Below are 16,138 nucleotides of genomic sequence, written 5' to 3' on the forward strand. Positions count from 1 at the left end.
TTGTGAGGAGAGTCTATACTTTTTTCCTCTTTAAGACTTTCCAGGTTAGTCTCCATGGCTGACCCCATCACATACATGTAAAAATCAGTCTGGAGAGTTCCTTTATGCTAAGTACTTTATAAACCATTCTATTAAGTGTATTATTTTAACAATATCATGGAATAGTATCATGAACCCAGAAAGAGATGCATATGGACACATTCTCTGGTTCTCACCTAGTCTGATTCTCATAAATGACACCTTCATCTTTAGAATTTTAGAATATTTTCATTAAAAACTTTTACTCATGCCCCACTTTTGCATCTGTAGGCATGAAAAGACAAGTCATCTTTTTTTTTGCGGTACGTGGGCCTCTCACTGTTGTGGCCTCTCCCGTTGAGGAGCACAGGCTCCGGACGCGCAGACTCGGTGGCCATGGCTCACAGGCCTAGCCGCTCCGCAGCATGTGGGATCTTCCCGTACCGGAGCACGAACCCGTGTCCCCTGCATCGGCAGGCGAACTCTCAACCACTGCGCCACCAGGGAAGCCCAAGCCAAGTCATCTTTTAATATCTGTCCTACAGACTAAATTAGGTTGATGGCGGCTTGGTTCATCTTAACCTCCATAGCGTTCTTCCCACTTCTTACTCCTCCTAGGGGATCCCCAGCCCCTTTGCAAACTCCTTTTGTTTACCCCCTGCCTTCAGCAGGTGAGGTAGTGCTGTCCCATTTTTTAGAAGTTAAATGAACACCATAGGGCCCATGGCTAGAAGAGTAGGGACCAGGACTTGGGAATTTGGATCCTTCAGAATCTTCTCTACCACATTATACTTTTCCTGAGCCCTTTCAAGTGCTGGGGCTGCTCAAGGGTCACCTTTGTCTACCCCTGTATCTTCTACCCTGAAGTTATTGAATTTACATAGAGATCAGCTGGAGTCACTTCTGACTGGAGAGGAGCATAGAAACAGTATTGAAATAATGGGGAGATCCTGTACCTTCAATTTATAGTAAAAAAAGAAAAAGAGAGAGACTAGAAATTTTATTCCACTAAAAACCTCTCTCCCTTGGAAACTGATTTTTACTTTTTATAAGTGATCCAAAGAAGGTAGTTCTCTTAAATGAAAGGAAGTGTTCTATTTCTGTGGCCTAGAGTTAATTTCAAATATAAAAATCTTTGCCAAATTGAGGAACAGTTGGTTCTATTTATATGTTTTGCTGACCATAAAATTGACATCACTCCCCACTGAGGAGTATTTCCGTTCACCTTATAGAAAGATCATGGTTGGAAAAGTGTTAAAAAGTAAGTTGTGTTAAATGACACAATAGGTAATTGTTGAGATGGAGGGTTTAATGTGAGGAGGTCAGTGAGATTTTATAATCCATAGGAATAGTTTATCCTTATTGTATGTTTTCTCCTTCTCACCACCTTTCTTCCTGTTATCTTTCATACTTTTAAATGTTCATGAAGGTATGTTTGTAAAGTGTTTGGAGTGTGTTTTTTATGTAGTGTCTTGTTGTTTTTTGTGTAGTGTCTCAGTGTTCAGTGAATAAGAAGCCATGAGTCAGATTTTGATAGAAGTTCACCTTATTTTCCCAAGCATCTTAACCTTTGACTTTTCAAGCCACTTTACCATTCAAATAGTAGGTCTTCAGATTGAGACAATGAACCATAGACCTAAGGTTTTACAGAGTTGACAAATCTGATTTTTTTTAGTAAGTTTGTTGCTCAAAATAAATTGCAAACTGGGGGTATCTTGGAAATCTGAAATTTTCGTTTTTCTGTTGAGAAAATATTTGCAAGTTACACATACAGTGTATTTTGTTGGAATCTGCTTTTTATCCTCAGATTTTATTAGCTGGTGCTCAGCCTTTCTGACAATACTTGTGAAACAATATAAAATTGCAGCATGTGATGCAGAGTCACTCAACGTATGCATTGGTTTCTCTTCATTATAGCGATATTCCATGGTCTGGACACCCTAACGGTGATGGGCATTGCGTTCGCAGCATTTGTGATTGGAGCACTGCTGACAGGGGCCTTATGGTACATCTATTCTCACACAGGTTAGTGTGACTGTTGCATATCAGTTGGTGCACATTCCATGTGCCTGGCACACTATAGACACTCAGTGTTTCATTGCATGGATGAATGGATGAAATAATGAATGAAAGACAGAGAAAGTTCATTCCCACCATTTTCACATTTACGTATTGGCATGAATTGGGTTTTGCAAAAATATAATTTGCTTTAAGCAAATCTCTAAATTCCTTTTAGAAAAGGAATGTTTAAACTATTTATGTTAATTACATTTGAGATGTTGCTGAAGTCTAGCTGCTAATAAAGCTATTTTGTGGTTAGCGTTTAATTAAAGAAAGATAATGCAGACAAACTGGAAACATAAAACATTCCCCCAAAGCTAAAAACTCAGAATAAACATATAAATGGGCAGGAAGTAAAAAAGGAAGCCAAGGTGCTGAGCACTGTCCACCAGAGGCCCTAATCAATGGCATAAACCAGAATTTCTCAACCTTTTTTAAATCCATACCATGTCTTTTTTGATAAACATAGAATTCTCATGTCTTGCTTGAAAATTATTTAAATTTTCAAAATATATTTTCATGAATTGTAAACAGATAAAAATGGTTGAAACAAAGCAGTTTGTTTTCAAGTTATGCTCTTCCACCCCTAAAAATTCTCATGTGCCTTTCTTCTTGCCCCTTACCCCCAGTCCCAAGGTTGAAACATTCTGGCCTGAACAGAGAACCTGTTCTGACTCCAAGACAGAATGCAGGCCAGGCTCAGAGAGTCTGTCGGGCAAGGGGAAGGAACAAATGGACTGCCCTTCTATTGCTTCTTTCTTAGGTTCCTTGCAAATATGGAAAGGAAAGACATGCATTTTGAGGCGTGTCTAGGAAGCTAGTTGGTATTGTCTGTTCTTGGATGCTTGTTTACGCTGTGAAGCTAGGTAAGCTGCTGGATTGATCATTCAGGTGAGACAGGCACAGACTTTCTGTTTAGAATTTCATTAATTCTCCATTGAACCAACACATGCCACGATCTTTGGCCTTACCTTGGGCCATCCAACTAGCCAGGCTGAAACGATGACTGCTTTATAGGGAAGAGAAGCACGGAAGGGCGTTTTGAGAAGTCACATCTTAATCTTCATCAGAATCTTCCCTTCAAATACTGCATTCTCTGACTGACTTACTTTAAATTATGGCAGAAGGAGAAGAATGAACCCTATGTGCCTAGCATGGGAAAGTCACACAGTCAAAAACAAAAGTTTAGGAGTTTAACAGTAGGCTTTGAGTCCACAGATTCCTCGTCAGCATCCTTTGAGTGAAGCCAGTTACCCTTAGACAGCACAGGTTTGAACTGTGAGGGTTCACTTATACGCGGATAGTTTTCAATAATAAATACTACAGCACTACACGGTCTGCGATTGGTTGAATCCACGGATGCAGAGGACCTGCGGATGCGGAGGGCTGACTATAAGTTACATGCAGATTAACCTCTGCGTTGTTCAAGGGTCAAGTGTATATTTCACGTGAGAGAAAGGAAATAAGTCTCTTAAGTTTAAGGCTCTGAGGATATATGAACATCTGTGAATCAGTTTAGGAATGTTCTTCATGAACAGCGTATACAAGCACTGGAAGGCACAGCGTTTAGCAGAGGAGCATCTTAGAGTTAATAATTTTGTCACAGGAGTACTGACACATTCACATCTCAGACTCACAGTTCTTTGCAACTTTCCCCAATCCTGCATGGCTGTAAGGTTTAGGGCTGTTGGGCAGCTTATGCTGTATATATTAGGAATGAACTTGAAAGTACGCCTAGAAGACTCTGTAGCCCTGAGAATTTCTACGGGGTAGTCACCCATAGACGCTTACCACGTACCTGCTGAGCCATGACTGGCCTTGGTCATAGATTTGTAAGTAGATTCAAAAACAAAAACAAAACACAAAGGCCTTCCTGTGATGATTTCCAGCAAAATAAATTATGCTGATTTGGAAGCTGAAAGGTTTATAGACACTGTCATTTGGGCTCTAAACCTGTTAGCATCACATATGATACAGCTTCAAATGACTTTTTAAAAATTAATTAATTAATTAATTTAGGCTGTGCCAGGTCTTCGTTGCAGCATGCGGGATCTTTTTAGTTGCGGCATGTGGACTCCCAGCTGTGGCACGCATGCGGGATCCAGCTCCCTGACCAGGGATCGAACCCGGATCCCCTGCATTGGGAGCGTGGAGTCTTACCCACTGGACCACCAGGGGAGTCCCCAAATGACTTTTTATTAAAAGCTATAGCCTATGGTTCATTTTAAAGATTGCTCATAAGGAATACCAGTGTCATGCAAGGAAGAAAAAGGCTCACTTTAGGACCAAATGGTAGTTTCCTATCCAGAACCCCCTCAGTTTCTTACCTGGGTCAGCTAGCAGCAAGTTTAGATAAAAAGAGAAGGTCATAATGCAGTGGCCAATGGGAAGAGGTGTCTATACAAACACTGACTCAGTCCATTCAGTTTTCACAATAATCTAAGCTGTGGAACTCAGACCTTATATGGTATATTTGGGGGTTCAGGCAGCATCTGCCTCTATGGCTAAAATGATCCATAATTTAGACAACTTCCTGTTGTGCTGTCCATTCCTTCTGCAGCACAGAGTGCAGAACCAAGTCACAGGTTTCAATTGTGGAGATCTACTTACACACCTGGAATGTGTGTTAGTCCAAAAAAGCTGGGTCCCTGCTTTATCATATGACAACTTTGGGCACAATAAGGGATACTTCCTTAGGGCTATATTCACTCTGTTTGGAAAACTCCATTTCTAATATTTACATTCTCCACTAAGATGGTGCAGAGAGGAGGGGCAGTCAGGGTGGAAATGGTGCTGGAATGGAGCCATAGAATCTTCATACTCCTGGGAGCCTAGCTAGGTCATGGTCCCTAACCTGACTCATGAAGATCCCAAAAGTCATGTGCAATATTATATCATTAATTTTTTGAGGAGAGGAGCAAAAGCATTTACTTTTAATTTTTAGTAAAACTTTTAAGCTTTATCACAACATGCACATAGTTTAAAGGCTGAAATAGTTCTGTAAGTTCTGTAAATAGTTCTTGTTATGAAAAACATGAGCCCCCTACTGCCCCACTCCCTTTTCTGTCTCCTCAGAGCACCATTTTTGACTCTTAGCTGATTCTCTTGGACATCAATCCATATCTCTAAATAACATGAATATGTTGCCACTTCTTGACAAAAATTTTAGGTCTTTTCTGTCGACCTCTTACTATGGAAAATGAAAATTTAGTTCTCTTTCAGCCCTGTGTCCCAATTATATATTCATGCCTTTCTTGTCCCCCTTGTCCCCACCATCCTCCAAATAGAATTATACTGACATTTTGGTTAGGTCAGAATTAATGTTTGCGTTATTATGACAGCCTAAATACTAACCACACTTCAGCCATGTAGTATAATAGTGTTGCTTCTCCTGCATGACTTCTAATTTTCCCTAGAATTAATAATTGTCTCTCTCTCCACCCCCACATTACCTTGGTTTTGTATATAATTATCACTAATTCATCAGTTGACTCTGCCAGTTGTCTCAATCTCCTCTTACACTTACACATTCAGACATCAGATATTCTACTGATTCATTTTCCTCAGTACTTTTGAGTTGTGGATGTCCTGTGTCATGGATCTTGTCTTCCCCCTTCTTGGTTTAAAGGGAACATAAGAGGTAAATGTTTTCTGCACCATGCATGTCTGCAGATATCCTCATTTTATACAAACACTTGGTAGATAGTTTGGCAAGGTATAGAATTTTAGGTTACAACTTTCTTCAGAATTTTGAAAGCACTCCTCATTGAGTTTTACCTCTGAAGATTGCTTTGGGGAAATGCAAAGCCATTCAGATTCCTGAGCTGTTTTTTCTCTCTGGAAGAAATTTTACAATAATCGTGCTTGATGTAGGTATATTTTCATTCATTATGCTGGGCATTAATTGAGCCCTTTCAGTCTAGAAACTATGTCCTTCATTGTTGAGATTTTTTAGAATTATTTATTTTTTCTTGCCCCTGTTTTTTTTGTTCTCTCATTCTAGAAATAATTTTATTTGAAAGTTGAACTTCTTGAATCATGCTCTAATTTTTCTTTTCTGTTTTCCATCTTTTTCCTTTCTTTATTTTCTAGGAGATTTCTTCATCTTTATCTTTCGGTTTCTTATTGCATTTTTAATACTGCCTTCACATTTGTTAATTCCAAGAAGTATTTCCTATGAATTAAAAAAATATATCCTACTCTTATCTTATGGGTGCAATGTCTTATCTGTCTGAGAATATTAATATAGAGTTATTTAAGAATAGGGAAGTTCTGAGCTTGTGGATAGAACATATTGATTTTGAACTTCCCTTAGGGTGATCTGGCTAAGCCTTTTACTGAGGAACTCCTGGTATCTCATCTTTGGATCTTTCCTCTTGAGCTTATCAGGTTTTCAATGAAACAGGTTTTCCTGTTTCCTTCCTGGAGGTTGTAGTTCTGGCTGTCAGCATTCTGGGGGTCACAACATTCAACATGTAGACATTAATTTAATTCTCCTGTGTAATTGTGGTTCTCTACCCTCAATTGTGCTGGTGTTGGTCATTCCCGGAACCCTAGTTTCATCCTCTTTAGAGAGTAAACTTGTTGTCTTCCTCCCAGATGAGGAAGGGCAGGGTCCCAGCACCATGGAGTAAAGAAGGGGATTTAGAGAAATGTTATTGCTTCTCAAGCAGAAGTTTAGCCAACCCAACTTCTTACAGCCCCATGTTCACCCTCTTGTCTAGGGGTACCTGATGCCACCATTTCCTGAGTTTTTGAGGAGTTCTGTGTTCCTACTTGGCTGTTTCTCAGCTTTTCCTACTGGTGGCTTAGCTTCCACCTAAGTCTTGACTTGAATCTGCTAAGTCAGTTACTACTCACCCATTTCCTCATTAGCTTCCAGTATTTTATTGCTATTGTCTCCACTCCTGTTTTCTTTCTTCTTCTTGTAGGTTTTCTTTCTTCTTATAGGTTTATGCCTTTTAAAAATCTGTAAATTGTCATTTGGGTAAGGTTTTTCCTCTAAGCCTATGACTTGCAGTTTTGTACCAATTAATATCTTGATTCTTGATATTTGAATTTCATAAGCTCCCTCCTGTGAGAAGAGTAAACTAGACTACCTTTAGTTTAGGGACGTTTTCAATCCCTTTTCATCAGTTTCAAAAATTACCACTCCCCATTCTCCAAAAAAAAAAGACCTACCTTTTGCGGGCAAAACTGTAGGAGGGGGTGGTTTAGATGTTGTTATAATTTATCTTTACTTTAACTTGCCTTTGTGGTCCCTGAACCGGATGCACTCAAAGTTTGATGATAATAAGAAGAGGAAGAAGAGAAAGAAGAGGGGAAAAGTGGGAGGGAGGCCACCTTCTATGTGTATCTGTACCACCTTAAGTATGGGCTATTGTCAGAAATTGGACTTGAAGCACTAGTTTGTTCAACTGCTAATCTTGTTACCTGAGCCAAGAATATGAACCATGTTTCTCTTTAGTAAACATAGAGATGATCTGTACTTCACAGGGTTATGAAGGTGAGAGTATTTAAACAAATGCAAGTGAAAAGTTTTCTGAACTCCAAAGTCCTCCAAAAAATGTAAGGTTGCTCATATGTGCAGGCAGAAAAAAATCTAAGTGTGGAAGGAACACTGTGTTTCACAGAACAAAGTAAAATGCTGAGGTGTTGAATTAGATGTGCCTGTCCCAATCCCTCGGGCTTCTGTTCAGCGATCCTGAGTTGAACACACTGTATGTTCTTAAAGCAGAAGTCAAGCACAAACCCAGGTCCACCTGAGTCAGGTAATTAGGATGCTCCTTTTAATTAGGAACATCTCTAGAGGCTTCAAATGCTTTCAGACATCTGAAGTTTCTCCAAGCTCCCCAGTTTAGTCCAGGTGAAGAAAGAAACAGCAAGAAGATCAGCTAAAGTGGGACTAAGTAGGAGACAAGAGACTAACTCCCAGGGATCAGAAAGATGCAGGTGGGACAGATGGGAACCCTGGTATGCCTGGAGAGAGGGCAGGATCCACTCTTTTCACCCAAGTGCTCAGGTTAAGTTAAAGGAAGATGCCTACAGAAAACCAAAGTGCAGGTGCAAACAGGTTGGCCATATTGCGGGAATATAGAAAGAAAGTGGGAGGCAGGACATTTTGAAAGATTTTACTTCCTGCCTTGGAACCTTTCTCCATAACTTATAACAACATCTAATTCACCCCTCCTGCAGAGTTTTGGCTACAACAGGAAAGTCCTGTAGCTTGAAAAGTGAGGAGGGACAATTTTTGAAAATGATGAATAGTGACTGAAAGCTTCTCTAAACTAAAGGTGGTCTAGTTCACTCTCCTTATTGGAGTGAGCTTGTGAAATAATTATAATTAGGATATCAAGAGACAACAATTGGTACAAAATTGCAACCAACACATAGGCCTTGAGGAAAATATCTTTGTTTTCTCTGCAGCATCAAGTAATATTAGGTCTAAGTCACCCCCAGGCATATGGTTTTCAATCCAATGCTTAAATATCTCTCAAGAAAGAAATTCCATAAATTCCCGCTATAACTAACCAATCCTCATAATCAGCAAGTTCCCTGCTATGTGACCTAAATCTCTGTCACTGCCATTTAAACTCATTTCCTCATGTACTGCTCTCCAGGGAGCAGTACACCTGTCTGCTCCCCTTTGTAATAATCCTCTGTGGGCAATATTTGCAAACTGTCTGCTTTGGGCTAAATAATTGAGATTCCTCTCACCTTTCTTTAAAATTCTTCTGTTGTTGTTTCCCCGTAGAGCTTCTCCATGTTATTCACATCTTTAGATTAAGTTTCTTCCCCAGGACGTGCCATGGTGAAAGATTTAAGAGATAAGAATCCAGTTGTAAAGTAGGCTGCCAAAGAGGTGGCAGGAAATCGGATCTGGACAGCTCCATGCCAAGCTAAAGAAAGGAAATAGGTTATCCCTTAAAATATGTGGGTTTTTTTTTTTTTTGCGGTACGCGGGCCTCTCACTGTTGTGGCCTCTCCCGTTGCGGAGCACAGGCTCCGGACGCGCAGGCCCAGCGGCCATGGCTCACGGGCCCAGCCACTCTGCGGCATGTGGGATCTTCCCGGACTGGGGCACGAACCCGCGTCCCCTGCATGGGCAGGCGGACTTTCAACCACTGCGCCACCAGGGAAGCCCTATGTGGGTTTTTTTTTTTTTTTCTTAAAAGCATCTCTGGCAATATCTAAGCTCAGCCACAGGCTAGTATGTGAGCCGGGTGGAACGGAAGGCAGCCATGCTCACCATTATACCACCAACTCACACTGAGCCGGGTGGAATGAATCCTTGTCCTAACACACCTTCCTCCTGAGTATCCTGTGTGCCAGATGCCTCTTTCCCCTACTCACTCTCCTTCTCAAATATCTCTTCCTCGGTGGTTTCAGATTTTAGGAGCAAAGCATGAAGACTGAACACATTTCTTCTGATGGCCAAGTTTGATATTTATGAGCAGGGAGCCTTCCTTGAACTTGCATTCTCTAAGTGCGCCTGCTCTGCATAGCCCTGCAGTCCTCCCTGACCATCCATCTTCTCCAGAAGTAGGCCAGTTGTATTTGTCACCCAAGGGATATTTTAGAGAAACTCAGTGCTCCAAGAAATCAGAGGTCACTGTGATAGAGAGCAGAAAACCAAAGAACCCATCTTAGAAAACCTAAGGGACTCTGCTGGCTTTTTAAGCAGAAACATCTGCACATTAAACTTCCTTTCTCATGGTGAATTTTTCTGTAGTGCCACTTGCATCTGACAATGAGAAAACTTTTCTTGATTTCTCCAAAGGTAAAAGTTTTTCCAAAGGTAAAAGTTTTTAACAACTTGGTTATACTGAGAAATCTCACGTCTCACATGTGAAAATAGACACAGAGCTAGAAGGGATAGTCTAAAGAAGCTGTTTTCAACATTTCCAAAAGGTACTCCTTGGCACACTGTTTTCTCAAAGCCAGCAGATTATTAGGTTAAGTTGACTTGTCCACCCTGGTGAAATGTAGCCTGTAGTCTTGAGTATAGGGGACTTCTTTGTTTTGTTTTGCTTGGGGTTTCATTTTGGACGGTGTTTTGTATTAGCAGCGCAAGAGTTTCCAAAACTCTGGAAGTTGAAAGACCTTTTTAATGGGCAATGATTAAAATAAACTGACATGACAACAAATTATATTTGGCAAATAAACATCGGAAAGCAAATATTCAGACTTCCTGGGCAGGGAGTAGTACTGGCACTTTTCCTGAATGTGAATAATCAAGCACATGTCACATTTGGGATGAGACAAACCTGTTCACTGTCAATAGAACAGCCAAAGCCATCTTGCTTTAGCTGCTATCAGGCTGAACGAACGAAACCCAGGTGAGCCAAAACAGGGAGGTGGGGTATATTGACTTACCGCCTGCTTTTCTGACGGATCCTTTATTGAAATGGGGAAAAGATATTTTTAAAATGTGCTTCACATACAGCCACTTTAGTCCTGCTAATTGATAACCTGAGAATCCAGCTGGGTATGTTTCAACATGTGGGTTGTAAGGGGGCTGAATTTTTAAAGTATATCACGAGTTGTTCTAGTCTCTGGAGGATTTGGGGTTTTTTGGGGGTGGGAGGGGGTAGACATAATTCAGAATAGCTAACAGATTTAATTTCCTTTTAGAAATAAAGTTCCCACTCTGGGGAAAGTGGATTTCTGGCAGAAAGTCACTGTCATTGAGGCAAACTTCCCCACCTTTAACTAAATGCACACATGAAGGGTAGAGGGTAATGCTGGAAAGGGTCCAAAATATAGATTGCCAAAAAAAAAGAAGAGTGAAAAATACATTGTTTCTCTGTCTCTGAGGAATATTGACCTGCTCTCCCCTCTCCATCCCACCAATCCCAGAAGAATAGATAATCAGAGGAAATACAGCAAGGGCCAAATATGCAACAAGCATATGGCATATGCAAGGCCCTGAGGTTGAGGCCAGAATGTGTGTTGTAGCCGTGTGGTTCATAAGTGGGTGACAGGGAAAGCTGTAACCAGACCCAGAGGCATGAGCTGCTTCTACATTTTGTAGAACTGCTGTTTTGGCAGAGGCTTTTGAGGGGCCCCAAAAGGGGAATGGAAGTAACGGACTAAGTTCCTGTGCTTGGAGGGCAGAGCCTTTGCTGGTGTGTTTTGTTTTAAGGAAGAGGCCAGAGGGTTGCTTATCAACTGCGGAGTGCTGTGTATTTCTGCCTGACAGGAAAGAGGAGGCTCGTTCATAAACAGACCTGGCCCTCTGGGGCTTCCCACAGTGGAGTGGGGAGATCGCTGACCAGAAGTGTACGGAGTTGATGCTTTGACTTTTCGAAGAAAATGCAGTGTTTGTCATCAGAGAGCCTTGATCACTTTTCCCTACCTAGAGCCATTGTTTGAGGGCTGCCCTGAGGCCAGTTTTGTTGAAGAAAAGACAGCTCCAGAGCCTTTTGCAGTGCTAAATGCAGACCATCTGTGTGACCCAAGGTTCCCCCGCCTCCCCACAGCCCTGCGCACTTGGCGTGAGGTATGGGCTTTGCTGAAATGCAGTGGGGTGTGTGATGAAAAGTGGGGTGCTTGATGTGCTCAGCTGCACCCTGCAGTAAACCTCCCAATGGAGGGGCTGTTGCCTGGCAACCACAGTCCCCTTGTGCAACAGCTAAGCCCCTTCTTCAAAAGGCGTTTCTGGGAGCAGGCTCCTCCTATACCTCCATTTCTCAGGCGGGTCATGTGCTCCGTGCACGGTGCTCTCTCCGCTGTAGCTAGGGCGAAACCTAGCCGTCACTACCCCTATTTCGACCAGGGGTATTCAGAAAAAGGCCTCCAAATTGCCAAGATTCTCTTATTACGGTTTAAAGGTCTCACTCTCCGAACCCTACGATACCTTTATGAGAGGAGGTGTTTCCTGAATACAGGTGCTAGTCAGTTGGATCACACAGTACAGATGATGGTGGTCTTCAAAGGTTGCAGGCACTGAAATCCTGGGCATTCGTCCTCAACTATCAGGGGTCTTTGCCCCTATTAACTGTCAGTCCGCTTGAAATCAGTTCTCTTTTCCCCATGCAAGAGGCTTTACAGGAAAATAACATACCCACAAGCAGAACAGCCTATGGTACAAGGCCTTTTGGTCTAGTTGCTTCTGCCCATGGATGAGAAGAACATCAGAGAACATGGGCTTTTCATTGTTATACAGCAGAAACTAGGACACCATTGTAAAGCAATTATACTCCAAAAAAGAGGTTAAAAAAATAACCAAATAAGATAAAACAAAAACTGAGAAAAAGGTCTTTTCAGAAGTGCCCATGTGTAACATGCATCTCTCCTCACCCCTTTTCTTCATTAACTGCAGGAGAGACTGCAGGAAGGCAGCAGGTCCCCACCTCCCCACCAGCCTCGGAAAACAGCAGCGCTGCGCACAGCATCGGTAGCACGCAGAGCACGCCCTGCTCCAGCAGCAGCACAGCCTAGCCTGCCCCACCCACCGCCAAGGGCAGGACTGGGAGCCCACGCCTGGGCCCAGATTCCAGACTCGGGAGGCTAGATTGTGGGTCCCTGGAAAAGAGAGTGAATTTCAATATAGCGATCACCTGTTGTGTTCACCCCCCCACCCAGGGCTAATATAAATGTGACCCCTGGGCTTCTGTAACACACTAGATTCATGTGAGAAAGCTAAGGTGGTGGCCTTCTCCACCAGCCCCTCACAGGCTTGGGGGTTTTCAATGTGAAACACATGCCAGTTTTTAAAATGCTGCTTTGTCCAGGTAAGAACATCCATAATTTGGAGCCCTGCGTTTTACCCAGACGCAAAGGGTTGGTAAAAGGATGATAGCCAGATGGTAGAACCAGTGAGTAGATGTGGCCAAAGATTCTTTGATAACTGAACCAAGATGTAAAACAACAGAAATGCTTCGAGACTTTCTCAGTGTGTTCCTCCGTTTCTAATTTGCACCTTCTGGACGCATACTTCTCACCTTGCTGCCACACTCGTGGGGACTGCAGTGTCGGCTTGATGGGTGCTGCCCTCACGGACTGCATCCTGACACACCTCAAGGCAACATTCCTTTCTTGTGCCCTGGGCCAAAACCAGTGCTGATTTCCTTATCAGCTTCCTCCTTCTCCCCACATTCACACACCAACTGCAAAAATGTCTTAATGTAAATTTTGCATTTCTTTATAGGCATATAGAAATTGAAAATGGCCAAAATCCGAGACGGAAGATTTGTGCCCATTTATGACAATGTGTTCTATTACATTAATGTGTAAATGGGGGCAAAATTCGGTTGTAAAGTTGAGGAGGAATTTGCACAGTGATATATGTACCAGTACAAGTATATAATACGTCATTTGGCACATTCGTTTTTTTCAGTTTAAGAAGAGAAAATTCATTCCCATTTTAAAAATGTCCTACACCTTCAGAGTTGGAACTTATTCTTAAATATATTTGAGAGAATTCGTGTTTCCACGCAAAACATGTCAGCCTTTTCATTAGACCCTTTTGTAAACGCCAAGCTCTTGTAAGATGCAAATGTATGGCAGACTGTTGGTTATCTGAACAGTGTCACCGGTTCTGCCAAGAAACTGATGAGATACGGAAAAAGACACTCATTTGGATTGCTTTGGTTCTCTTGCCTTCAGTATACCCCCAAAACTCAAAAAGAATTTGAGGTGAATTTTATTAAAATGGAATAATATGATACCACTTTGCAGCTAAAATAAGCTCAACTGATACCTCTATGTTAAAAAAAGATGCTGGAGGGAAATGTCCATGCCAAATCATTTACTCCTGAAGGTAACTTCATTGCAAATAAATATTATTCTCTTTCCAGAATTCTCCCAAACAACTCAGAAGTCTACAAATAGAACAGCCTAGATTCTACCCCCAAACTATTCAGAAGCAAATCTAACTGCTCTTAAAATAAGGAAGTTGTGCCTGGTTCTCTGTGAATGGAATCTTAAGTAGGAAATGTTGATGTCACCGGAGACCTGAGGGCAGTGTCTACAAGGCAAATAGGTAGAGATTGACAATCGTTAACCCATCATGGAGTCATGCTCTGATTGATTTGATAGTTATAGACATTCAATCAGGATGATTTTAATCAAAACAGATTGTGGGCTAAGATTTCCAGGCTATCTATATTGATAATTTTGCAGATTTTCACAGACAAATGAAGATAGGAGATTAGAAAAATTTTTGCCTTCAGTTAACTTTTTTTAACATAAAGGTATGAGTGGAGGACCTAGATTATGCTACCTGTGTTTGAAAATAATGCGCTTTGCCTAACCTTCAGCAGAATGTATTGTTTTAGCATATTCTATGTATAAAAAAGTTTAAAGATGTCTTCAAAGAAGACTAGAGTCTTTAAGTCACTTATAGCTATATTTTACTACAAAAATCTGTGTATAAAGATATATTTAAGTGTTTTAGATAAATTTAAGTTACTCCATATGAAATGTTTAATTTCAGTTACTGTGAATTCTTTTGATCAGTTCTTTGCTTTTTAAAAATCCCTATCCATCCTGTTAAAGAGATGATTAACTATTAAGAGGTATTAAAAGGTCCAATTCTTAGATGGACAGGGTTAAAACATTTTGTAATATATTTAAATGTATATTTTTGAGAGAGATGCTACATTGCCGATGATTTTATAAATAATTTAAAATTAATTTACAAATTTATGGGTGCAAACCAAAAGATTTTAAAAGAAAGAGAAGAAGAAATCAACTTTTATTTGTTTGGGTCTTACTATCCAGAAGTATTATTCAGATCAAGAAATTCATGTTGATGAAACCCAATCCTGTGTTAATTGCAGAGTGAACATCATTAAGTATTTCTGAAATGTTTCTAAAAAGTGAACATTTTTTAAAAATTGTGTTTTCTCCCTAGCTTCCTGTTACAGCATTTCCAGTTGCTTCATATCACAGTTTTAATACAAAGTATAAGCTCTACTTTATAATACATCCTACAGGTTTCTTTAAAACTGTTTTTATATTCCAGTTAAATTCCTCTATCTGCAAAGTCTTCTGTTACTTCTGCAGGTTACACCCTTCATTTGCAGAGGCCATTTTGTTTTATTTATTTGATGCTAAAGCTATTGTTGAAATGCCCTAAACTCGAAGGCAGATTGTGTAATACCCTATAGCTTTTCACCGTGTGGTGTGTACCAGCCCGTTGCTCTGTATTTGGAAAGTCAGGTTCCTTCTGAGTAAGCTGTTTCTATAGCATTTTCTAAACAAAACAAAAGGTCTTTTCCTTGTCTGTAATGAGATTGTAAACCCGTTTCCTGTGTGTGTTCTGTTGTGGGCGTGCTTGTGAGTGTGTGTACACCTGCGTGCCGGTTTTTTTGTACTGTAACTACCTCATGATTTGAGTGATGGTTGTACTGCTGATTGTGTTAACAGAGCACATTTTGTTGGGTGACTCGTGAGTGTGATTTTTTTTTTCCTGTTTGTTTTCACTGGGGGTTGTTCATGAAACTGACAGATGTTTTTCTGAAAAGGACTATTATCAGTTTCCAAATACAATACTTCTCTCTTCTGGTTTTTCCTGAATGAGCCTGATTTTGTTGCTGTTTTTCATCATCTATGAGGGTAAAAAGAGTACCCTGAAAATCCCTGTGGCCAGTTTGAGCACCCCTGTTGTACTCTTTTCTCTGTTCAGTATGTCGTCAATCTTATGAACATGCTTAGATGTATAGTTTTGATAACCACAGTTTTAAGTCCTTTATCTGTGCATAATAAAAAGATATATATCAATTATTAATACGTGTCTTGTTTGGTCATCATTAAATTCTACCCTCAGGCTGATATAACCCTTGTTCATTGTGCCTTTCTCCTAAATTTATCCTCCGCTACGACTGTGCTGACGAGGAGGAGGGAAGGGAAGGGCGAAGAAGGCTCACAGAGCAGAGGTGGGGGGGTAGACAGACCGGAGGGGATGTGCAGGAGCTGCTACTCTTCTCAGAAAAACATGGCAGGAGACCTGGAAGTGGGGGTCAGCCCTGGAATCCGCTCAGGGGCTTTCTGTCAATCTCCTAGAGGCACGGAGTGAGAAATAATACGTATTTTGGACCTACTATTTCCAATC

General features: G+C 41.0%; 1 protein-coding gene across 4 annotated transcripts in view; it reads left to right on the plus strand.

Moving 5' to 3' along the window:
* The window catches only part of TGFBR3 (transforming growth factor beta receptor 3), a 205,829-nt gene extending 190,015 nt beyond the window's left edge, over positions 1–15,814 (plus strand). For all 4 annotated transcript variants that reach the window (XM_082655951.1, XM_082655953.1, XM_082655952.1 and 1 more), the window contains 2 exons: positions 1,936–2,043; positions 12,404–15,814. In XM_082655951.1, the coding sequence (XP_082512077.1) occupies positions 1,936–2,043; positions 12,404–12,522 (227 nt within the window). In that variant the 3' untranslated portion in view covers positions 12,523–15,814. The remainder of the gene's footprint in view (positions 1–1,935; positions 2,044–12,403) is intronic.
* Positions 15,815–16,138: the final 324 nt, after the last annotated feature.

This window comes from Grampus griseus, assembly GCF_964374135.1.
Source record: "Grampus griseus genome assembly, chromosome: 1".
Taxonomy (NCBI): Eukaryota; Metazoa; Chordata; class Mammalia; order Artiodactyla; family Delphinidae; genus Grampus; species Grampus griseus.